This window comes from Lissotriton vulgaris, chromosome 6, assembly GCF_964263255.1.
Source record: "Lissotriton vulgaris chromosome 6, aLisVul1.2, whole genome shotgun sequence".
NCBI lineage: Eukaryota > Metazoa > Chordata > Amphibia > Caudata > Salamandridae > Lissotriton > Lissotriton vulgaris.
The window spans coordinates 1,630,803,316-1,630,829,422 of record NC_141694.1 but is presented as its reverse complement, the minus strand read 5'-3'; the positions used below and the strand labels follow the sequence as shown (position 1 = coordinate 1,630,829,422).

Genomic DNA, 26,107 nt, shown 5'->3' with positions numbered 1-26,107 from the left:
GACTGTAAAATTTCGAAAGAGTTCCATTGCTTTCTATTTAGCGTCCCTCTATATTATTTTTCACAACTGCATGTGGTCTAACAATAGTTCAGGCACTTATATGTTTTGGTATGAATCAGTCAAAGACTACTACCCTATTATTCTGCATAAATACAGAAGCACCAAAACTGATTCTTCAGAATATTTATGGTAATATGGTGTATGGCTAAGAATTTGAAAATAATATCTAAGGCATGCTGTAATTTGGTCACAAATTAAAATTTAATTGAGAAAGTACAGAGGTGGCTGTGCTCTGGAACCAATTTTATTTGAAAAAATCCCAGCCTTAGTGTCCAATTCTAATAACAACTACCAACCTGTTGTATTCTATTTCTTTAGCTTGGTTTTTATTTTAATTTAAATTATTTCTTAAACTCTGATCTGTCCAAGGTATCCTAACAGTGAAAGCATAATACATTTGGGGATACTTCTGATATGTCTAGAGACTGCCAGCAGTACCCTTTTCCATGAACTATAACGAAAATGAAAGTAACTTTTAGTAAACAGTAGTTGATTTTGTGACTACTTTTAGAACTTAGCCAAATATTGGTCCAGCAACAGGTTTGGGTTTCATGTCAACCCCCCTGCTAGGTCCTGGAGGATATTTATCTCTCCATGACTGTTTTTGCTTTACCTTTAGCTGACATGTTGGGCAGTATAGGGAAGAAGAGGTTTATACTGATCATTACCCCAGGTTACCATAAGGCAGAGCTGCATGGTCCTTGCCCACCAGAGGACTGCTGGCAAATACTGTTGCATACCCAACTAGAGGTACAACTGGTGGTCATGAATTACATAATAGATTGTAGACGTCTACTTCAATGTCCTGTTTTGTGGCTGAAGGAGGCAGCACCAGTCTCCTGTTTATCCAAAAGCATGTAGTTGATTTTTGGACATTTCTGTATGTGGCGGCCACAGGTTATCCGTGAAAGGATTTTCAGTAGGACCACCTAGTAAACATGCGTCAGAGAGGTTGTGGCTGTTGCTGACCCTTCACAAATCCAGGATAGCTATGAAGCTTCACCATAAGAAGCTAACCTGCAACTTTAAGGAGCTAGTTTTTTTCAAATGTGTTCTCCTTCTCTGTTCTTCGACACAAGAACATTACTTAAGTTATTATGAATAGCATATGTTCATAATAAAAGTAGCCTTAGTAATTGCATTTGGCATGCCTCTTTTCACAAGCAGGGCCTATTTTCTAAAAATAAACAAAATAATGAAACAGTGATAAGATTTATTTTCGGAGGCCTAATGCAATATTCTTAAATCTAGATACCGTAATATGATTTAAAATGTCAGATGCTTTGTATTACCTTGGAATGAAATTGTTTACAGCAAATTAACTACACAAACAAGGCCAGTCGGACGAGTATCATTGGTGGGTCAAATGCTCCAGGTATCAACTGCAGTGAGCCACAGCTGGAAAACTGGTGGTTTCCAGAGGATAACAAGTAGGAGTGGAAATGCCAAGCATCGGAAATAGGGGAAGAGTATAATATCATTCAGTAACAAATGGGAAAATGCTAAGTTCAGAAAGAAATTAAGATCATTTATCCAATAAGATAGGGAAAAACATGGTTGATAAAGAGATGGATAAGGGACATTTATTGGGGGCTCCCTTCAAAAAAATCAATACAGCAAATCCTACTAATGGGGTCAGGAAGGGGGAGGGGGCTACAGGAAGGCCACTTAATCTTTTCTTTTCATGTTCATCACTCATCCCACTGGATAGGTTTTTCCTTCATGGGGGCATGAAAGGTTCTAGAATTTTCTCTAATGCCTGGGGGCTTGAACCCCTAGAAAAGTGTTCCAACTTGCTATTATTAACTAGACGGAAGCACAAGTATCCAGGAGACATGGACCACAGTGAAGTCCTCCACGCTCCAACCCTAATGTTGCTCTGGGTTAGATTTGTTCATGTTGTATCCTGGGAATATTAGTAAGCAAATCCATTACCCTGCAGATCTATAACAGAACTAGAGGAGTGATGTTATGCTTATACTTGTGCTGTTATTTTAAAAGTCAGTATTATCGAGATAAGGAAATACCTAGGATCCGGAACACTCAAAGATGGTTACTATCTTTAATTGCACTTGTAGACCAATGCAGATTGATACAGTCTCATTTGGATGACAGAAAAAGGAAGTAATTTCTTTACAAAGGAAACATTAGGTTACTTTAGAGACAGAATTTATTGGGCTGCATTGATCTGAGTACAAACTCACCAAACCTCAGATCAAAGTGTGGTAATGCAGCCACGTTCCATGCCAGAACTGAGATGGCTGAGGGTATTGCTGAGGTAATCAACCTTCTCTTTCATCCAAGTTTAATAATACTGAAACTGGAACTATGTGACCTCTTAGGCAGTCACACCTGCTGGTACCGGTGCTGATAGTGGTTCAGTCAGCGATGATCTCATTCTCTAGTATACAGACTGCTAGCATACAACTAGCAAGTGATCACTAGACTGATCAGAGGTCTTTGAGAAGTTCCTCCCCTCCCAGTTCCTCAGCACTAGACGACTTTTGTTTCTAGTCAGAGAGCTTAATTCTCATTTGTGCCCCCTCCACTGTACATGACAGAACTGTTGCAGCCTCCTTGAAAAAAGGTAATCCACATCACAAGCCTCAAGGGGTTCCATACTCTGAGATGCTCACCCTATTCTTTGCTCTGAGAATCTTTGTTTTTGGGCTCAACCGCATGAGCTCTCTTTAAAGTATGTATTTAGTTTTCCAAATTGCAGAAATGCTACGATAGTAGAACAGTTGTTTGTAGGCAGATCCCCTGTTTGATCGCCTGAGCACATATATAGGAAGTGGTAGGGAAATAGTAGTGACAAAGTTAGTTATTTTAGTGACTTCTAGAACTACAGTACATAGAGGTGATTGCAAAAGGCATGTCACTGACTGTAAAGATGCCACAAGTCGAGGTAAGTTCAAGATTTCTTTATTAGCAAAGCATCTTCGGAAGTGACTGGTAGGGAAGGAGGCTGACAGCAACAGCGTCTCTCTGTTCAAAGGAAAACATTCTACACATGCATAAAGGAGAATGAAGAGGCCTTCTCCATTCCAGGCTTGGAAGGAAATCAGATTCCAACACATCTTCCCCCTTATCAAAGGCAATAACAAACACAATAACATTAGGAAAACAATATCTAAAACACATATAGCATGACATAATCTTATATACATTAATACAGTCTTAACCTAATACAAAATCCTGGAGCCTAGAAGGTATTTTAGAGCTCCTACTCAATCTCCTCAACACAACACGCTGGGTTGTGACTTGCTTTTGTTTGTCTTGACCTAGATCACCTGTCTCAGATTCACGCTCTCTGTGAACCACTGATAATTTGGTTTTATTCCAACATTTACCATCTTCCTAGGTTACAGAGAAATCACTAACTCTAACCACCTTCTTAGGAGATGAAAATCGGGCAACTCTCTTTCCCCTCTAAAGGGAAATTTCAACCGCACCCAATCTTCAACATCCACATTCAGAGTTTTTTCTGATGATGTGGAATAATTGTCCTGAGCCAACACACATTTCTCTTTCACTCTTTGCATAGTTTCTACAGACTCCTTCTTCGTCTTAATCCATAACCTGTTCATTTTCTATCCAGGTAATCTCCCTTTGAGTAGCACGAAAGGAGACATCTTGGTATCAGCATTGGGTGTAGAGCGAAAAGCCCAAACAACATTTTTTACTTCTTGCATCCAATCCAATCCACTTGCAACAGACAATTGCATATTCTCTTTGATCATTCTGTTGCAGCGCTCGACTAAACCATTGCTTCTAGGATGGCACAACAAAGTGGTAATATGCTTAACACCAAAATTGGAAAGGAAGGTCTAAAAATCCTCTGACACAAATTGGGGACAATTATCTGTAACTAATTCATCAGGAACACCTTCCTGGAAAAATAATTTCTTTCAGACATCATCCACCACTACTGAAGTAATGCTATTCACAAACACAACTTCTACCCATCTAGAAAAGTAATCCGCAATTACAATACCATATTTTATGTGACCATGGTTCACACTGACTGGACCTATTATATCCATCACCAGCTTAGACCAAGCAATCTTCGTAGGAGAAGGAACAGTTACTTGTGTCTTGTCGCTGGCAAAACAAGCCTTGCAAACCCTCACATACTGCTCAATTTGTCTGTCCATACCCGGCCACCAATATGAATCCCTGACTCTCTTTTTCATGGCCCTCATGCCTATGTGACCCTCATGGGATGATTCTAAAACTCTTGATCTAAGAACACAAGGCACTACAAGTAGATCAGCTCTTCAGAACACACCTTCCATAACAGAGAACTCTGATTACATTTTCCTCAAGCATCCACAAGCTCATCCTGTAGGCCACCCTTTATTGATATATTTCATGACAGTGGTTAAGATAGTGTAATTCCTTAATGCTTTTAACCATTCAGGTTCTGAGATGGCACACTGGGTAGCACAAGACACCTCAGTAATCACCACATCATCCTCTTCCAAAATCCTCTGACTTTCTTCATGGGTATTCACAGACAGTCTTGATAAACAATCTGCCACCACGTTCCTGATGCCAGGAATAAATTCCATCTTGTAACAGTATTCCTGAATCCTATACAGCCACTTGGCTATCCTAGGTGCAGCTTTACCAGCCCCTTTCCTGGTGAACATGTCTATTAAAGGTTTGTGATCTACTCTGATCACAAATTCGGTGCCCCACAAGTACTGACGAAAATGTTTGACACCCCCCCAACAAGCCAAAGCTTCACACTCCACAACAGAGTATGATGCCTCTGCTCCATTGAGTCCATGGCTAGCAAACGCTACCCTTCTTCTTTCGTAGCAATACAGCTACTAACCCATATTGGCTAATGTTTGTAATGATTATGCTGGAATCTCTAGTATCAAAAGATAGGAGGCAAATGGTATTGCCAATTTCCTTTTTGATGTCAGAAAATTCCTGCTCACACAAATCACTCCACACCAATTTCCTGTTCTTCCTTAACAACTGGGGCATGGCATGTGTTCTTTGAGCACAACTGGGAAAGAGCCTAAAATAGAACTTCATCAAACCAATGAATGATCTCTACTGGTCCTTTCCCTGGGGAACAGGTGCTTCCACAGTGGCCTTAACTAGGCTGTGTTTAGGTCCAACCTCCACTGCTGATAGTTTGTGACCCAAATAAGTTACTTCAGCTACACCAAAGTTGCATTTATCAGCTCTTAGTGTGGCCCCTTTCTGTTCTAGGACATCCAGAACATGTGCTAAATGCCTGTCATGGTTGTCCTTTGTGTCCTCAAATACGTCATCCTGGAAACACAAAATGCCTTCAATGTCTTCAAATAGAACTTCTATGAGATGTTGAAACATAGCAGACGCTTAAGCTGAACCAAATGGCATTCTTTTGAAGCGAAAAGCACTTTCTTGAGTAATAAATTACGTTAAATGACGTGAATCCTCATGCAAAACTATTTGGTGATAAGCTGAGGTCATGTAAAGAGTGGAAAACCAATTGGCACCTTTGACCAACTATATCATTTCTTTTATGTTGGACAAAGGATGACAATCTACTCAGATTTTGTCCTTCAGATCTCTTAGATCCACGCACATTCTCAAACTCTCATTGGGGTTCCTTGCAAGAACAACAGGAGAGAACTATTCAGAGCTTTCAATAGGCTCAATAATGTCTTGTTGTTGTAATTTATCTAGCTCTTTCCGTAGATCTGCTCTGACGGCTAGAATAACTCTCCTCAATTTATGAATTACAGGATCAACATCATCTTTATGCTTTATTTTATGCTTGAAGCCTTCTAACTTACCCAGGGTTTCTTTAAAAACTTTGCAGAACTTGGTTTCCCATATTGACAGTTGAATTTTATGAACGCCTGTGAAATCCTTCTTTAGCATTACCTGTTCTGGGCTATTCAGGTCCAAAATTATTCCTAAATGTCGTTGTTCCAGCTATCCCAACAACGATGAACCGTGTTTAGCTACATATACTACTGCTGAAGTAAAATTGCCTTTAAAAGAAAATTTGGTATTAAACTCACCTAAAACCTCAGTAGGTTTGCCACCATATGCTATAGGTTTGATGAAAGATTTCATCAGGGTCACATTGTTAAATGTTTTCCAATCTTCTGCACCATTTAATGTGAATGGGGATCCCAAATCTGCATCATATTGACCACAGTGTTACCAACTGCTATGCGACAGTAAGGTCTCTTTATGGTACCAATTTCCATGGGCATGACTTGGATCCCCTCATGTGATTGAGATTGAATGTCATCAATACAAAGTAGTACACTTTCATCACTCAAATCAGATGAGTAGCAAATAGTGCTCTACTCACATACATTACCACAGAGAGATTAAAGAATAAAAGATTTATTCTAGTGGCAAAGTAAAAAGCCCACTGGTGAGGAACAGCAGATCGCGTCCTTACACCAATAGCTCAGCAGCGCTAATGCCTTCCATATTCCACATTCCAACATTACATCATGACAAAGATCAAGATGATATGTCAAATGTTCTATACAACCCTGAGCCTAATCTGCCTCCGCTGGTGGAAATGTTAGACCAATGGCACGATTGACACTGGGCTGTCAGTCAAAGTACCTCAGACCATCCACACTATTATCTGACATAATTCTTTCCTGTGCAGAGCCACTTGTCTTTTTCCTGGTGGTCCAAAACAGGAAACTAAAAATATATGAACCCTACTCTGAAAAATACCTCGTGTCAGGGTCACACGTTTTGTGTTTTCAATAGCAACCGTCTGCTTTTAACATCCTTTACAACATATCTCTTTTTTTAAACATAAAATAAGCATGAAAAAACCAAAGCCAAAATTTAAAGTTCTAATAAATGCAAAAAATAAACATGTTTCCCACAAATATACTACTATGCTAAATTAAAAAAATAAAGACAAAAATAATAAACTCCTAATATCTTACTATAAAATAAAGTTTTCCAACCTCTTTGGCAATGTGTCTACCCTTTTGGTGTGGGAAATCACCCCAGGCACCCCATGCCCCTTCACAGGAAAAGATGCCTTAGGAACAGACAATTCCTTAGTCAACCCTTCATTTTCAGAAGAAGGAGCATCAAAAGATGTTTTACAAACAGAAAAGTTACTAGTAGAAGTCGGAACATCCAAATTAGACACACCTGGAAGAGATTCCTCCAAGTTTGATTCTTCCTGCCTCAACCGCCTTCCTCCATTCAATACTCTCCGTTCGCCGACATCCTTAAAAGATGAATTGTCCACAACCACCTCTTTCAACATTTTTTTTATGCCTGTCATCATCCTAAAATGATGTGTTGATGTTTTCTTTAAACATTTCTTCTTGTCCAGGTTTAAGCACCACCACAGAACTCTTGTTCCACCAACCCCTCTAGTGTAGTAATACTGCACTGCCTGTCACCTTATCAACTTGAAAGGGTGCAGAAAAATTATATGTGCCCTTGTATTGCAAAACAGGCTGGCAATACAAACCCTATCACACACAGTGATAAGTTTTGATTTGGCTTTATGAACATCATCATGATACTTCTTGCCTTTAACTTTGCACATTACTAAATTTTTCTTAAACGTTTCCCACCACTTTCTCATACCTCTTGATGTCCTGGAACTCCCAAAACTTGGAGTTAACAAAAAGTACAACGTTGCCTTCCCCTCATCAAAATATGGAGACTCACCAGTTGCCAAATGTATGGGACCAAATGTATGGGAACTCCACAATTCTTGTCTTAAAAAGTTGAAAACATCCCTTCCATTATCCATGGAATACCATCTTTAATAAATCTGTTTGCCCTTTTTACTTGACCATTTGCTTTTGGACTGTATAACAATACTATACTTTTTCAGAAAAAGCAACATTTTAGATTACTAGAATTGTACCCTATTTTCAGACATTAATACTTTCTGAAAACCTTCAATTTGAAAGATCCTTTCCCAAAAATGTAATCACCTCATCAGTATTGGGATTCTCAACAGAAGCATGGTAAATCCACTTTGAAAAGTTGTCGATCAAGACTATCAAGAATCTATTCTTTCTTTCCAGTACATCATATAGTCCTGAAAAATCAATAGACACCTTCTCCCAAGGCTTTTATTGACAGTTCTGTAATTTTACTGGTTCAAATGACACTTTCAAATGTTTATCAGAATTATTATCAGTTTACCCAAATTGTACAAGTATCTACAAACCCTTCAACATTTACATCGGCTGCTTGAGCAATTGTTTTGTCCCAGAGACACCTGGATGTCCAAATAGAGCCAAATTAATGAGTTTGTTTCTGAGACCCAAAGGTGGACAAACAAACAATGATTAAAGTGGACAGGGTTTTCGTAGACAGGAAGTAGTGGCGCTCAGCCTATATCCACGTTTGGTATTTGAGCAGAAACAATTTGGTATGGTGTTCTCCCGGATTGAGTCTTAGCCACCAGTACGCTAGCACTTCCTCCGAGTAAAATTATCGGGAAGCACGCACATGTGTTTTACCAGGATTGATACGGAGTCTAGCAAACATTGACACGGAATAGTTGCAGTTGGGAGGATTTTCCCTTTCTTTGTCCGTACTGGCGTCTTTACCTTTGTTACACTTTGAATAGATTACTTGGATAGTACCGCAGCTCAAGTTACATGATAGCGACGTGGAAGACTGTTTAAATCTTCACCTTCACATACATGCCATCTGAGGCCTTACCTTGTAGCTGGTTTTAATTATTCTTGAAACCAATCACTTCTCCAATGAATTGATTTATACCCTACCGGACTGGAATTATCACCGGCTTTGCGATGTTACTGATCTTGGATCCAGCCATAGAGCCCTGAAGAGTCGGAGATCACTGTTTCTTTGATGAAACACGTGTCGGCTGGCTATGTGTTTTTTTGTATGATGACTGATTAAAGAAATCAAAGACTTCAACGTTGGATTGGTTCCATTTGCTTTTGAATCATTTCTACACGATGTACTGTAATACTGTATGAGTGCACAGGACTGTTGCTAGACAAACAGACCATGCCTAACAGTAATTTTGTTCGCTATACTCAACTCACCTGACCATAACTCTGTAATACTGGATCAAGACTCCCACTGGGTGGCCACTCATTAATAGCATACTGTTTAACTTTAGCCAATAGTTCATCTTCTTTAGACAGATTTACCCATTCAGTCTCTGATATGGTACCATTGCAATTTTTCAAGACATCTACAACTCCATACTCAGGCTGGTCTAGAACTTCTTCTTCCTTCTCATCCTTCGTTGACAACCTTGAAAAACAGCCAGTGGTGATATTCTTTCCATCTGAAATATGGTATATTTCAAAATTAAACTCTTGTAATCTTATAATAAGTTTGACAATCCTAGAGGAAGCTTTACCTGACCTCTCTCCATCCATCATGTACACCAATGGCTTATGATCAGTGATCAACACAAAAGCCTTCCCCCACAAAAAGTTCTTACATTTCTTCACTGCCCAAACGCATGCCAAAGCTCTGTTCTCAATAGTGCTGTAGTGCTGTTCCGCTCCTCTAACTGCTCTAGATATAAATGAGATAACTCTTTTCCTGCCATTCACCATCTGACTTAACACTGCCCCTAGCGCAATGGAAATGGCATCCAAAATCACAACTGATTTTCCATTGGGATCAAAAGTGTTGAGATCAGGGGTTTGCACAGTTAGTCTATTAACCTTCTCAAAGGGCTCATCATGTTCCATAGTCCAAACAAAGGGTAAACCTATCCTCAAAAGGAGTATTAAAAGCTCCACAACAACAGCATATCCATGTACACAAATCTGGGATAATACTGTCCGAGTCCCAGAATGGATCGAAGAGAATCCTTTTTGTATTCAATGCACAGACTAAATATGATGAAAAGCAGGACACAAACTGGTAAAAAAAAATTTTTTAACAACAATGGTTCAGGGATGGCCTATTAAGGTCCTAAGAGAAGTGTAGCGTAAGATTAATTCACGCTAGGGAGCTAAGGGTGCAGGTACATATAAAATTATTTATTTTCTTTTTCAACACTTATCAAAAAGTTTCAGGTGCTCATATGAGTTACAAGGTGACACAAGTGAACATAGTGAATAACGGTGATGGATCAAGCCCTGATCTTTGGACGGGGTAAAACTGGTCTGCTTAATTCAGACACTCTGTTCATCACCACCCCCTTTTCTGAATTATTTTTGTCCACCACAAGCGTGGAAGGGTATACTCAGATGTGAGTCCCTAGCTCATTGCACCATCAGGATTCAAGCAAGCCGGGCCGAAGACGGCTGAAATGCCAGAAACCGGTCACCGGTAGCTTGTTTCCTTCCCAGTATAAGAATTGGCTTGGTAGTTTGGTCTGCCCTGTTCCCATGATGCACTGGGCCAGGGTCAGACTAATTTGCATATAGCCAAGTTCTGAGCTGGGATGGTGCAGTGAGCTAAAAAACGGTGATGGATCAAGCCCTGATCTTTGGACTGGGTAAGAGTGATCTGCTTAATTCAGACACTCTGTTCATCACCACCCCCTTTTCTGAATCATTTATGTGTTATGCCAGCTAGTGTTATGACTGATGCCAATCTTTTGTAGGAGAAAAAGGTACTTTGCTTTCAAAATGACCCAATTATATTTCTTTAGTAATATGCATTGCACATGCATAGAAATTGCACACAGTCGATGCTATGAGAGTAATTTGATCAAATAGAGTTTCTGCTACACTTGTATATTTTATTTTATTTTTTACTTAACATGAATCTTCTTACTTCAGAAGGAGATAAGATTACAAGAAGCTAAAACCATAGAAGAGAAAGCTGCTAAGATCAAAGATTGGGTGACAGTTAAGTTAAATGAGGTACAGTATAACTGTTGGTGTTTCACCTATTTTTTCGCTATTATGTCACAAAAATGTCTATAAATATAGAAAATAAAGATGTACATCTTAATTTTTGATGCACATCAGTTCAAGTAATGGTAAAATATGCAATGTTGTTGTCACACACCTTCAGTGTTTCTCTTACACTGTATTTTTCTGTATTTATTTTTATTTCGATTTTTCATTAAGCTGCTAATCTTGTCGACCTTGCTTAGAGAACTCTGTGTAAATCATAATTAACAAAAATACAAAAAGCAGATTATTTTTATAAATATAAAACAAAACCTGACAACATTGCTGTATAAAAACATAAACCAGTCACAAATCAAGTGCACGATTAATAGTGAAAGTTTTCAAATCCTTCTTAATAGTCATCCATGTAGGAGGAAAACGTAAGCTTCACCTAGGGTGGAGGGGAATTGCAACAGAACATTGTTTATGAATACGCTATGACTTTATTAACTTTTGCGATCTTTACTTGGAGGTTATCCTTAATCTGTGTTGTCCTAGACCTGTCAGTAAACATTAGTTTCTTAGGTTGGTTGGGTTAGAACAAGCAACTTATATATAGAGAAAACATCCTAGTCCTTAATGGAAAACACGTTTGAAGTGTGAGTGTGCATATCTGGGAACACCCAATAGAACCTCATTGCCACCATGCACGTGCAAATATGTAATAGCTTGTACTGTGTCAGCAAAAGCTCTCGTATGGAGGAGAGGACTTGATGTGTATAATAGGGATAAATGATACTGATTGCCTGCACTTTCTTAACAACATGGCTGTGAAATAAGCCTAGCCACAATCAGAATCTAAGAGACTTAGCACAGTTAACAAAAGCAGGTATACTGCCTTGTGTTGTCAGAATAGATGCCTAAAACTGAGCTGCAGTTTTGGACTTTACGATATAAATTAGTAGTTATAGTAGTTATTACATTTTGAAAGTATTTAACATTTGGCATGCTGCTTTCAGCCAAGCCTTGATTAATGAGAGAGAACAGTTAAGGTGGCATACACTTGATTCATAAAACTGTCAACTATCAAACGTTGTGCCATCAACATACTGATAAATGGAGACCCCTCAGCAAGTCACCCGTGGCTGATCATAACGTTTAACCCCTTCCATGCTCATGACGAACCCCAGCCGTCATGCACTATGGTGCTCGTGTGCTGATGACAGCTGGGGTTCGTCACGGCCCGCCCCTGTTCGTGCTGTTTACAGCACACCAGGGGAATCGCGGTCGCATCGAAGGGGTTAAAGACACTGGGAGACAGGATAAACTCCTTGTGCACCTAGCACAATGTGTGCATTGATAAGGGAGTGGAGAAACCCATCGGAGTGGATTGAGTGCATCTTGTGAAAAAGACAAGAGACATTCCACACATTCCAATCCAAGCCCATCAACAACCCCATGATCGACATTACACAATTTCACAGGGAATTCTAGCATTATGAGCAGATTGATATCTCCACCTTTAGCAGCCCTAGGCAAGTCATCAGCCATCTCAGAGTAGACAACCTAGAATTGTGCCTGCAAGTGCTGCATGATTGTCTTCTAAAAAATATGTTCTCAAAAATGTAGAGGGGCAAGGGATGAGTAATCAAGATTGGATTAATTTTCAGTGAAAGCAATCTGTGTTATATTGAGTGGTGAGAAGGAAATATACGATAATCTAGAGACTAATTAACAATTAACCTTAAAGAGTGCTATACTTCAGGGACTAGATATTTATGAAATTTCACAGAATTCAGCTCAGAATGATACCATGACTTAACAAAATCATAAAAATCCAAAGTGGAATTAAAAAAAATGGTTCCAGGAAAAGATGAGAAATGACTGGAATGAAAAAAGGCCGGCTAATACACCAGGATTCAAAAATTTCATCTAGAATGAGAGTAGTTTTCTTCCCAAACCTGACTAATATTTGAGGAACTGGATATCAGGGTTGTGGGAAAAGGATTTGCTATTCCCACTCAAATGTATACAGCAGTTGGGAAAGTAGCTGTCTTCAGAGTGGTCAAATGTACTATTCTCACTCCAATCTAAGCGACTGTAGAGAAAGAGTTAAACTTCAAAGGAATAACATTTATTATCTGTATTCTGATGTATGCAAAAGTAGGGAAAGAAGTAAACTTTTTAACAAGTACCTATACCAGTGATACTCAAAGTATGGCCCTCCTGATCTTTACGTGTGGCCCCTTGATCAACAGCAGCACTAGCCTGCTGTTCGCTCCACTCAGCAGTAACATTAAAGCAATGTTAAATCTAAGGCAAGACTTTATTTAAAGGTTAATGAAGTTAAAGAAAAGATGTAACTAGGTTGTTGTGCACCATGTAACTTTAGGAACACCTTTATTTTCAAAGTCATCTTGCAGCAAAAGTATAAAAATATGATAAGGTTTCTTGAACAGCTCAAAAAATGTATTTCAGTAACATGCACAACCATTTCACCTTACTATATCAGATTATATAAGTGCATTGAGAAGTATTTTTGTAACTGATATTTTTCAAATATGAATTTAGAAACATACATTCTTTCCCCACATTGACAACAATGCCAAGAGGTAAGTCAGTTGTTGTGTGCACTCTTGGGGTGGCCTCCTATTATTCATGAACAACATTATAGTTTATTAATTAAAACACAGGAGAAGGTTTTGTACAGTGTACATTCTGAGTTAATGTATTTCAAGGTCCTCCTATATATGATAATAAAATAAAAAGGAGGGAAAGTGAAATAAAACAATTGCCTAGGATCTCCCAATTTGTTAAAGTGAGAAAGCTGGGATTAATTCAATTTAAAATAAAACAAATACAAAACATTAAAAAATGATCTAATTCAAATTAAATTCACTCCCCTCCCTACAACTCAAAATTACACAAACACTCCAAAAACAAAATAAAAAGATTTTATTGAAAATATTACCTAAATAAACAAATGTAATTAACACAGAAATAAAACATATTAATCATAAAACATGCAACAATAAATTAGTAAATGTATCAAATGAAACAATTATTTAAATAATAAGTAAACAATTCAGAAGTGTCAATACAAATTAATTAAAAGTGATGATGAATTAAAAAATATATAAATACATCCCTATTCCCCTACAATCAATCAATCTATCAATCAATCCGAATTTATAAAGGATGGCTAATCACTAGCGTGGGAATACAAGCACTGTGAGCCTTGCAGCTTCAGGTCAGTTCAGTTAAACAGCCAGGTCTTTTTAATCCCTTCATGAATTCTAAGAGAGAGGATGAGGTCCGGTCATGATGTGGAAGGCTCTTCCAGAACTTACCAGCGATGTAGGAGAAGGAAGATATGATATGCTTTGCAACTGCATGTATACAACAATTTGTTAAACTCTAACCGGCCACTCACCAACACAACCACTTCGACTGTTAAGGCTCCAATCTCAATACGCAGGCCACAGACATTGGGGCAACAGTTTATGCTTGTTCCTCTGTGAATGGCATGTCTAGTCCCAGGACTAACTCTTGGTGTTCCTAAGAGTTCACTCAATGCCTCTGCCATGGGGTATTTCTGCCCACTGCACAACATCTCTCCTCCACTGGGCGGTAGACGGGACCCTTAAGTCCTACTAATAAAGGGCAATCTGCCTTTTGACCAGTTTCAGAGCTAATACCAGAAACATAAAACATACCTTCTGGTTCGTGGCCCCTTGTGTAAGCCCCAATGAGCATATTCCGGCCAGTCGCCGAATCTCCTGCCCCAGCACCCCAGCCAAGCACTCCAGGATCTCCCTCCAATACTCCACCACCACCGCACACTCCCATACACCAAGTGCATAAAATCAGCCTTGGGCAGGTCACAACTGGGGCAAGCATGGACAGTGGTGGGGAACATTTTCGTTAGCTGCTTAAGACGCTGTGTGGAGATAATTGAACTGTGTGTGTTAAAGCCTCGCATTGCCTTCGACCACTGCTTGTCCGTAAGTTGTTTCTGGAGACGGGTCCCCCAACGGGCCTTCAAGGCATGAGTAGGGGACATAAACAAATTCAGAAGTACCTTGTAAAACCAGGTGATCAATCTGCTCATAGTGAATTGTACAGCACTTCATGTATGGCCAGATCATTTTGCCTGGTTCCTCAGAGCGCTCACGTCATGCCCGATATCTTCCCATTTAAAAAGAGATGTGTGGCCGGGATGTCCAAGTCGTCCATCAACTCCTACCCTGTCAGGGATTTCCCCTCTCTGTAGCAGTCCCCAGTAGTGAGGTTGTCCATCCTAGCCCACCCCCTCGGGTCTGGTGGTCGTTTAATGACATGAAGAGCTTATTTTGCAAAGGAGGGATGGCCTTTGCAAAAGGTGACTACTCAAATGAAGAATACAACTGAACGGAATAAAAAGGGAATTCTTAGGGCATTGCAGTAAATGTTTTCCGTCTTATCCTCTCACCCTGATTAGTATGATGACAAAAGAAATTCTCTGTCAAGAGTGTGTAAACACAAGGTGGGGAAGATGCTAAAAGCCAGGTTTTAGTACGAAGTAAACAATCAACTTGCAGAGCTAGATATAAAGGCAGTTTTCTGAGATATAAGAGTGTGCAGAGGGACAGTGACGAAGAGCAAAAGCCTTATCTTGAATATTGCTTTGGGAATAAAGGGAGTGATAAAGGAGTGCAGTTGAACTGCCCATGTATGAGACAGGCCTATGGTGCACAGAGTATGAAGCGCTTGAATGTAGCAATGTACTAGAAAACAGACATGTAACATTGTGATAACAAGATAAACACTAACTATAATGGCAAACAAACTGGAATGCCCAGTCGTTCTGAGAAAAAACAGGTTGTATGCTTGGAGGAGGTGGACAGATGAGAATGCAGATGTAAGAACATCAATCAGGATAAGGTACAAGTGGAATAAATGTCAAAACCTCCGAATATCAGTGCTGGCTTAATGGTGATGTGATCAATGGTGTCACAGGCTGGCATCCAGTGGCACAAGTAGGGAAGGGCATAGTGCTGAAGGCAGATGGAGAAACGCAATGTTGTAATTTTCCCACACGCCATGTGGAAACACCTGCAGAAGCAACAGTTTGGGTAAAAAATACAGTGTGATAGTCGACAGCAACAACAATTCACATAAAAAAGTATATGCAATAGGTGGCATGATTTCCTGATATGACTTCTGACTCTGGGTCATGTGACCTGCAATGTCACGGACTGGCGCCCAATTACATTAGGCATTAGGGATAAGTATTGGTGCTGACAGAGAGGTGCTTTTGAGGTGTGCATATCTGCCACTGCCTTGTAGTGTGGGCTAATACTGTAGGTGTAAGCTTTTTCTGCACTTTTTATCTGGGACTTTCGGTAGTGTTTTGTTGCATTGCTTTGAAAAGCTTGAGGACCAGCTCAATATAAATTGTGGGCCTGATTCATAAATGTAAACTTATCCTTTTGTGTAAATTTACTCTTATCCGTCCAATCTTTTATGTTTGGAGTTCTCTGTCCTGTCCTATCTTTTTATGTGCAGAGTTCTCTGTCCTGTCCTATCTTTTTATGCGCAGAGTTCTCTGTCCTTTCCTATCTTTTTATGTGCAGAGTTCTCTGTCCTGTCCTATCTTTTTATGCGCAGAGTTCTCTGTCCTTTCCTATCTTTTTATGTGCAGAGTTCTCTGTCCTGTCCTATCTTTTTATGCACAGAGTTCTCTGTCCTTTCCTATCTTTTTTTGTGCAGAGTTCTCTGTCCTGTCCTTTCTTTTTATGTGCAGAGTTCTCTGTCCTGTCCTTTCTTTTTATGTGCAGAGTTCTCTGTCCTGTCCTATCTTTTTATGCGCAGAGTTCTCTGTCCTTTCCTATCTTTTTATGCGCAGAGTTCTCTGTCCTGTCCTATCTTTTTATGTGCAGAGTTCTCTGTCCTTTCCTATCTTTTTATGTGCAGAGTTCTCTGTCCTTTCCTATCTTTTTATGTGCAGAGTTCTCTGTCCTGTCCTTTCTTTTTATGTGCAGAGTTCTCTGTCCTGTCCTTTCTTTTTATGCGCAGAGTTCTCTGTCCTTTCCTATCTTTTTATGTGCAGAGTTCTCTGTCCTGTCCTTTCTTTTTATGTGCAGAGTTCTCTGTCCTTTCCTATCTTTTTATGTGCAGAGTTCTCTGTCCTGTCCTTTCTTTTTATGCGCAGAGTTCTCTGTCCTTTCCTATCTTTTTATGCGCAGAGTTCTCTGTCCTTTCCTATCTTTTTATGCGCAGAGTTCTCTGTCCTGTCCTTTCTTTTTATGTGCAGAGTTCTCTGTCCTGTCCTTTCTTTTTATGTGCAGAGTTCTCTGTCCTGTCCTATCTTTTTATGCGCAGAGTTCTCTGTCCTTTCCTATCTTTTTATGTGCAGAGTTCTCTGTCCTGTCCTATCTTTTTATGTGCAGAGTTCTCTGTACCGACTTCAGTCTTCAAAGTCGTGAAGTTACTATTAAATTGTAATTTGTGAATACCGAAAACGTACACAAAAGAGTAAGCTTACCTTTGTCAGTTAGGCCCTTTGTAGTTCGGTTGGTGCGAGTGCGTTCGAACATGTGGACACGCAACACAGATGTAAAATCTTGTATTGTTCCTGCCTGTCTAATGTTATGTAGAATGTTCAAAATTAGCACCTGTCAAACTGCTAAATGAGCATTCTTAGATTATCGGGCGATGAACCGAGCTAACAGGGGACACAGTATGTGTTTGTATAATGAGTTTTAACTTGAAAGCTCAGACTCACAGGATGTATTAAACTAACAATCTGGTTTTTTTTTATCAGCTTGAGATGGAGAATGAAAATCTTCGATTGAGTAACAAAAACTACAGTGAAGAGATAAAAACAATACAGTCTCGAATGCAAGGTAATGTAAAAATTCAGATTTACTTTCTTTAATAATTTAAATGAGGGGTTAGGCATTACCTTGTGCTAGTATTCGCATAGTGCAATGGAGACGTATTCTTCCCATTAAAATCCTGATAAGTTACTGAAACATATAACTAACTAGTATTTTGTGTGGGGCTGTATTTCCGAAATATTAATGCATCGGTCCTTTGCTCATAGTCTGGTATTCAATTATGCCCGCCCAGAACTACATTATGCTGGAATACTCTAACTAGGTACAAGTATACGCACTGTGTTCTCTTCCTAAAATATCATATTATGAAACTATATATAATAAATGCATGATCACATGTAGCTCAAATAAAATGCAGCAGTCAATAAAAATTTACAATTTTATTCTAAAATTGCTGTATAGTTTTCTGATGGAATGTTCAGCTACCTTCAGTTACAGTAATGGCTGTTGGCATTCAGGCCAGCTATGGAAACAAATCCTCGGTGCAATGCTTTAGACTACTGCATACTTCCTTAGCTTGAAATTATGGGGTGGAGAAGAGAGTGAGTGACTTTTATTCAAAATTAGTCCTTGGCACTAAACCTATGGCCTTTCACTTTGGCAGTCATTACCCACATCTACATCCGTTTCTCATGATTTTTCTGCTTAACATGAGGATTTTCCTAGTATAAATATACCCATGTAAAGTGAAACACTGCCTCCTTTCTCAGTTCAACCAATTGCTAGCTAGTTAGAAAAAATATTTCCTTTCTCAAAACAGCATAAACAGGCACTTTAAAAGCATTGCATTGGCCGCCAGCCTTTTGAAATTTTCAATGCTTGTTTTGTTTTGCCATGGGTTTTACAAAACTTTATTGTTGGGCAAGCTGGGGTCCCATCATCAAACAAAAAAACGTTGACTAAATGCAACACTATTTTTTAGTCTCAAAAAGCACACATTGCCATTGTAGTCCCTAAAACTTAAGGGAGCTTCTTTGTGTGTGAATGTGATACAATAACAAACTAATGGGTGAAGATGGCTGCTTCAATGCTGTTGCAAGTACATGTTTTATACATACCATTTCAGTAAAATCAAAAACAGCTATTGCCATACCTAAAAATTGAAATGCACTACATACAGAGGGCATTTTTTATATTTACGTACATTGGGACCATGGAGCCTAGAAAGGAAAATGTGTCGTGCATAAACTCTAAAAGCAACTAATCTCAGTTCTGATCATTCCTGACCTCACCCTACCACACTATAAATATTTCTTCAATGTTGTTGTGTATTTCTTTCCATTTGCCTGTGAAATAATTTCTGATTGTGGCTATCACATAATGTTGACATTTCCTCTAATTTTACGTGTATAATAAGCAATTAAGGGAACTCATAAAAGCAGTATTTGAGGATAACACCTCTAATTTCACAGTGCAAAATGCCTGCAATTGAATTAAATCAGTTTGGTCAGCAAAAATTATCTTAAGGAGGGAGCAAAATCTCGAATGAGCTGGCTTTGTCCTTGCTGACAATGCAACCAATCTTTAAGTATGGCCTGATAAAATAGGGCCACCTGTAGATGGGTGTTATTTGAGAACCTTAAGGAATGGATAGGTTGGATGAAAAACAACGTTGCCTAAAAGTATTAGGCCATAGATAACTTTATGGAAAAGACAACTACATCTAGTTCTGCCATTCACTTAGAACCAGTGTAATATGCGTGACCATTCAAAGTTATTTTTGCCAATACTCACAATGAGCCAAACTTCTGATTTCTGAGCTATCTGAAGCCTGGGTAACAATTTCCTGTGATGTCTAAGTGAAAGAAATGTAATGTACATAACTTGGAATCAAGTTCCAGGATATGGTCTTCAGTAGAAGAAGGGACCAAAGCCTTGATGCATCACATGGAGGATAAGGTTGAACAAGAAAGTTCTGATTGGACGAGAATATGTTGCAAGTGGAGTCAAATTAGACAAGTGTTTTTCCAGAGATAGGTAGGACAGAGCCATTGAAGGATTTACATATTAGTATTTTCAGCTTGTATAGCCCTCTTTTTTGGCTGATTTCAAAGCGCCCTGAGTTTTCTAGGTAAACAAACCATGGTTAATTTATCTTCGGGAAAAATATTATCTTTGTTTTCCTGAGTTCAGCAAGAGGAAGGAAAGAGCCATCCTTTGAAAAATAGATATTAGGCGTCAGTGATCCATGACCATGGAGATAGGGGGGGAGGGGATATGGGCAGAAGGAAGACAAATTGTGTGTTGTTCAAGTAAAAGTGATAGCAGAACCAGAGAGAAAAGATTATATCACCACAAGAAGTGATGTTAAAGTAGAATGGGGTCTAGATATGGCAGAGTTTTGTGGGACATCCACAGGTTGAAAAGTTGTGATTCAGGAAGTACAGAGGACTATTAGATGTAGGAGGATATGAAGAGATTAGTCACAGAGTGAACCAATAATGCCAACAGTGGCCATAGTTCATGTGTTTGTGATGTGAGTGGTCAGTTGTATTAAAACTTACAGACACCTCAAGTAGCAGAAGGGTAGAAGAGGTGTGGTTGTGGCAAGAAGAGGTCATGAAGTTTTGCATGTAAGAGAGCAAAGATTTCATTGAGTGAAGAGCCCAAGAGCCTGATTGAGGATTGCTGATATGGTTTGTGCAGCGAGAAAGAAGGCGAGACAGTTAAATACAAGGTCTTCAAGCTCTTTATAGAAGGAAGGGTTGGAAGACTAGGTGACACATAAAGGTAGAGGAGGGAGCAGCAGAAGTATTTTTGCAGTGACAGAACTGCTGTTGATATGAATCTTTGTGTTCCTTATATAATTAAGTGAGGTCAGGCATCCCAGAACACAAGGGTAAGGCTTCATGGTGTAAGAGCCAAAAGGAAGAAATTGAGCACATGGTGCGGATGTAGCGTAGGCATAGTAGGGGAGAAACAGTTGGACAGCGTGGTTGGGTAGGACAGGAGGAGACTTTCTGGGACAGTAGGACTACAATGCAAAGTCTAGCAAGGTTAGTTCTGATGGCTCAGATTTTGGATCACAAGTTGATGCAAGATCTAGAGCTGAGAAAGAATAATGTATGGGAGGTGAGTTGGGAATAGTGAGTCAATTTCTAATGGTATGGATGGGTGTTGTGAATAACAACGCAATGTTGTTTTCTGTTATTTTAATTACTTTTCTAAAGTGCAAAGGTGACTTAGAAGGTATCCTGGTACTGATGTAAGAGACCAATTGCAACATCATAGTAGCAGTAAGCAACTATTGCGAATAGAGTCAAGTTTTCAAGGCTTTCCTAAATGGGAACAAATCTTCTTCCTTGTGAAAAGAATGTGGGATTGGATTCCAGAAAGAGGCCCTCATCCTGAAAATCTCCCTAATCTCACCCTCTTAAAATTAAGTATTAGACCTAGCATGGATTCCAACGTATGCAAAATGCATATTTACATTGAGGATATTGACGTCCTTTCAATTAATGGCCCTATAGACCATGAGAAAGGACTTAAAATGGATTCTTGTGCCAATAGATAACCTGTATTCAAAGATGGTGAGCTGATGCCATGCAAGGACATTGCAATTGCTATCTGGCAGCAACATTCTGAATCTGTTGTAAAATTTTAAGAGCCCGGCAGTCGAACCAAGGAATAGACAATTGCTTTAGTCCAAATTGTTTAAAAATGTGGGTTGTACCATCAGGGGCCTACTGAGGAAGGAAGGAAAGGTACGGTCTTTCTTAGGACCTTCAAATAGGAAAAAAGGTAGTTTAAAGATGGATGACCTGACTGGTCAAACAAACTAGTTGTCAAAATAGACATCAAAGTTACACACAATATTGGCTGGAGAGGGTTGAGCGCCAGGTTACGCTGGTCAGACATCCATAGGGATGACACTAGAGGGGGAGCAAATACAATAAAAGATATCTGTCTTATTGGCATTCAATTTCAAAGGATGAAATGAAAACCATATATTAACACTACCATACAGTCATGAAAGATTGCATAAACCGCAAAAGGATTAGGCAATGTCATGTCCATAGAAGTCGACAGCTGGGTATCATCAGCATAGTTTATGAAATTGACTCCATGAGTCCCAATCAACTTACCAAGAAGTGTAGAAAAAAACAAAGATTAAAGTGACGTTATAGATAGGAATTGTAATTATATCTCACTTTTTAAACTGAAAAAAACTTAGAAATTCACTGAAACATACATAGGCTAAAGGGACATTGTAGTTAAGTGAAAATGACAGTTAAAACCTAATATTTTAAACGAACAAAGTCATTGAAATTCAACATTTACAGTTATCTCAAGTAACTTGAACTCATGCCCTAAAGTAACTATAATTTGCACCCTCTTGCCCCCTCCCCAAAATGTGGTCTCCAGGGGTTCTCGGAGGTTTGGGAATGGACTGTGCATCTTCCTCCCCGAAAAATATAAATTTGTCACCCTCTTGAGCCCAGGCCCGCCCTGGGATTAAGAAGGCAATTGAAATGCAGGAGATCAACATTTTTGTTTTATCGGAGGCTTGGATCATCTGCAAAGAAAAATTATTGCTGGTTTTTGGCACCGGGGGAAGGAATCACTTTAGGACTCCCCTCTTGGCCTAGAGAGGCAGGGTATCTCTACTCTTCTATGTTTTTTTTTTACTTTTATGTAACCGTGGGCGGAGAGCTCCGCTCTGCCCGCAGAGTGTGCGGAGTTGTGCCTACTCTGCGTTCCGCAGAGAACGTGGAGTAGGCCACTCTCGGCACACTCCGCAGCGGAGCACAGTTGCCCAGCCCCCACCTTCACCCCCCCTAGGAAGAATTACTTTAAATATACATTAAAGGTAAAAAAATAAACACTTACCATGACTGCGGCAACCCCGGGCTGGTGTCCTCCTCTTCCTCGGTTTCACGATGATCTGCGCATGCGCTCGTGCCCGCACTTGCGCATTTCTCACAAGGAATGGCTATATATATATATATGTATATATATGTATATATATATATATATATATATATATATATATACATATATATATATATATATATATATATATATACGAGACACTCGGATCCAGGTAGCGAGTGTCTCGTCGTGGGGGCTACGTTTTGCATACAGTACTAAGAATGGACACTTCACTTGAGAACTAAATGGAAAAGATTTACGACTTTGAAGACTCCCCACGACCTAGTGTTTTGCTACAAGATTAGCACAAGACCAGATACTCTGCACGATTGACCATTCAGAAATATAATTTCTGCAATTATTTGTTATACTGATTATCCGGGGGGCTTTACCTTGATTGTGTCAGCCCGGCCAAGTTGGAATCATCACCGGCTGAGCGATTACCCAGGCCGAATTGTTGTTTCATAGCCCTGAAGAAGTCGCAGAGCAATTCTCCTTAATGCGACGAAACACATGTTGGCTGGCTTGTTCTACGTGCATTTATTTTGACAAGGAATTAAAAGATTGAACTTCCTTCTCACATCACTACAAGACTGTTGCTTCCATCTGGACAAGATTTATTTTGATTCTCTTTACACTATTGTTCACATTGACTTGATTCTCTCAAATGTCTATCTAGGCGCTTGCTTTTTGGAAACTATTGTAGATTGGAGTGGCATACAGTGGAATAGAGTGTTGTAGAGTGGAGTGGTCTACAGTACAGTGTGGTAGAGTGGAATGGTATATAGTGTTGTACTGTCGAGTGGCATATTGTTATGTAGAGTGGAGTGGAGTAGAATGGAGTATTGCGTCATAGAGTATAGTGGAGTAAAGTGGGATGCAGTGGCGTAGAGGGGCTGCATAGTGTGTTGTAGAATATCGTGGCATACAGTGGAGTATAGTGTTGTACGGCTGCATAGAGTGGAGTATAGTGTCATACAGCAGCATAGAGTGGAGTGTTGTACAGTGGAGTGTATGTAGTAAACATAGTTCCCTTTGTTATGCCTCTCACAGGATGTCTACCACTCATGGTTCATCCAGGAATAAACCAAAATCCATGGGTGGATGCGTGGGAACACCCATGCACCACCCATGGAACGCCTCCCTGAGCAGAGTAACGCAAGGCAGCAACTTAAGCTACTCCAGAGATACCAACCATCGCAGCAGGGCCACCAAGGTGGCCTTGCTTTGGTTTGCAAATCTGACTTTAGTGTTACTTTGCCCTTGTTTTACTTTAAATTGATGCAAGAGCAACACAACACTATGAGAAATATACGCCTAATACTTACTTACATATAAGCCGCTAACAGAGAACACAGGGAAGATGGCCTTAACAACAATGTGGCTGCCTTTAACTTTTGTAAATGCAGTCATTAGCCAATCTCATAACACCTTGTCATCACTAGGTACCATAGTACTCTCACAACATAAAGTGAAATTACTGTGACAACAGATATCATTAAGTTAAAATACTTACCCTGCTTGCCTGTACTACTCAAAACTATCATCTACACACCATAATCGAAATTGTGCCAATTTTCATTCAAATCTGTTCAGCTGTTTTCACACTACATGCGAGAACAAAGCCTATGGAAAATACTTTGGGGCCAAAATGTGTTTTGGGACTCCCTTTTTTTTTGTTGTGCACTCCCTTGACGAATCTCCTTAAAACTTTCCATTATCCGCCAACGTAGAAAATGCAATAAGTCTGCAATGTTTTGTGGAGATTCGTCAAATGGGCACAAAAGTATGATCCAAAAGTCCCAGTACTTCGTATCTCTGGTAACCCTAACTATAACTACAACGTGGCTACTGCCACTGTGTAATATGTACATATTTATATGTATATATTACGCAGTGGCGGGATATATATGGCAATAATTTGTCTCAAGCATAATCTTTTGACGCTATTTGGATGTTCACAATACATTCAGTTAAATATTATATGTTCATCAATCGCCTAGCCGCATTTACATTTTTACCATTTGCAGGTTTTTTTATTTAGGTATTTAGGCAGGTTTTATAGCAATGACCAAGCCGAAGAAGAGCAAAAGAGATCTCCACAAAACATGGCATCCACGACAAAGCTAAAAGAAAAGTAATATAGCCATCTTTACTTGATCCACTTCATTACTCCATTAAGTCAAATGAAATGTTGTTTTATACCTACAAGCTTGTCAGAAGTTAGCGCGAGGGCTGGGGGCCAGCATTTAATGCAGGACCCTCTGGAGGCTTTTTCCATGTTTACCAGATTCACCTGTTTCTAAATATTACAAAAATGGAATTCAAGGAGTGAGAAATCATAGTGTCTGTCATGGTCTAGTGAAGAAGCTACACAAGCTACCTCATTATTAATCAAGGTGGGTGGCTTGCTTGCAATTAAAAATCTATAAATAAAAGTTGCTGACAGAGGTTGGGGCTGTAGAAAGCATAAAGCTTCAGCGAATAAATGAATGAATAGGAGATTTATAGAGTGTGCTGCTACTTCAAGGAGTGTCCTGGTGTTAAAGGTGCCACCCCGATGGGTAATGGGTCTGAGGCAGTCACATTCCCCATTGCAAATCATTTACTACCCTATCTTGGGAGCCTCTAACTTATCAATAGTTGGCAACCAGAATTATGGTCAGAAACCATTGATACATACTGTGTAGAATCGCAATTTGGAATTGCTGGAGTGACAATCAATTTTACATTAGGAGTTGTCAGTTTACTATTGTCCGGGCTAATTCCTGCTCTGCTTGCTTGTCTGAGGCCTTGTGGATCTTTGCAGTCATTTCAGACAAGAGGAGAACAATGCTAGAGATAAATTACCATCACAATTATTAGTCAATTTACAGTCAATAAAAAGAGCTGGTAAAGTTTAATGGGTTTTATTTATCAAAATCCTTTAGTAGGTTATCTTCATGAGGTCACAAAATAAATTGAATCAGGTTTCAGTCATTAGAATCTTTTTAAAATCAATCAATAAACAATACGTTTAATAAAATGCATTAAGCACATTCCATAGAGGAAAGAATCCCTAATCTAAGAATATGGGAGAAAAGGAGTCAGTCAGAACCCATAAAGTGTTCTAGTTTGAGCGAGAGTCAGAGAAAGCATAAAACCTTAGCTATAAGTTGTTTCAATAGATCAAATGTATCAAAGAAGTACGTCCCATGAAGAGAGGTCCAAGAAACTTAGTACGGTCTCAGAGCAACATGGCATAGGGTCTGTGGCAAAATTATCAAAATGAAGTGGTAACCTACTCTAGGTACACACACTATTATAAAAATACATTCAATGAAGCTTCTCTAACATTTGTATCTCATTCTTCCTTCAACGAATCATCATTCGATATTTTCCTGGGAACAGGATCACTCCTCATCTTCTCACCAAGACTACAATGGTCTTTAGACAGAAGTGTTAAATTGACAAATATGTTGTAACAGTTGAAACTCAGGGGGCCAT

General features: G+C 39.3%; 1 protein-coding gene across 1 annotated transcript in view; it reads left to right on the top strand.

The window, feature by feature from the left end:
• The window catches only part of PLEKHH2 (pleckstrin homology, MyTH4 and FERM domain containing H2), a 572,539-nt gene that overhangs the window by 164,263 nt on the left and 382,169 nt on the right, over positions 1-26,107 (top strand). Inside the window, exons 5-6 of the mRNA XM_086927801.1 lie at positions 10,812-10,895; positions 17,674-17,755. Coding sequence (XP_086783927.1) covers positions 10,812-10,895; positions 17,674-17,755 — 166 coding nt within the window. The remainder of the gene's footprint in view (positions 1-10,811; positions 10,896-17,673; positions 17,756-26,107) is intronic.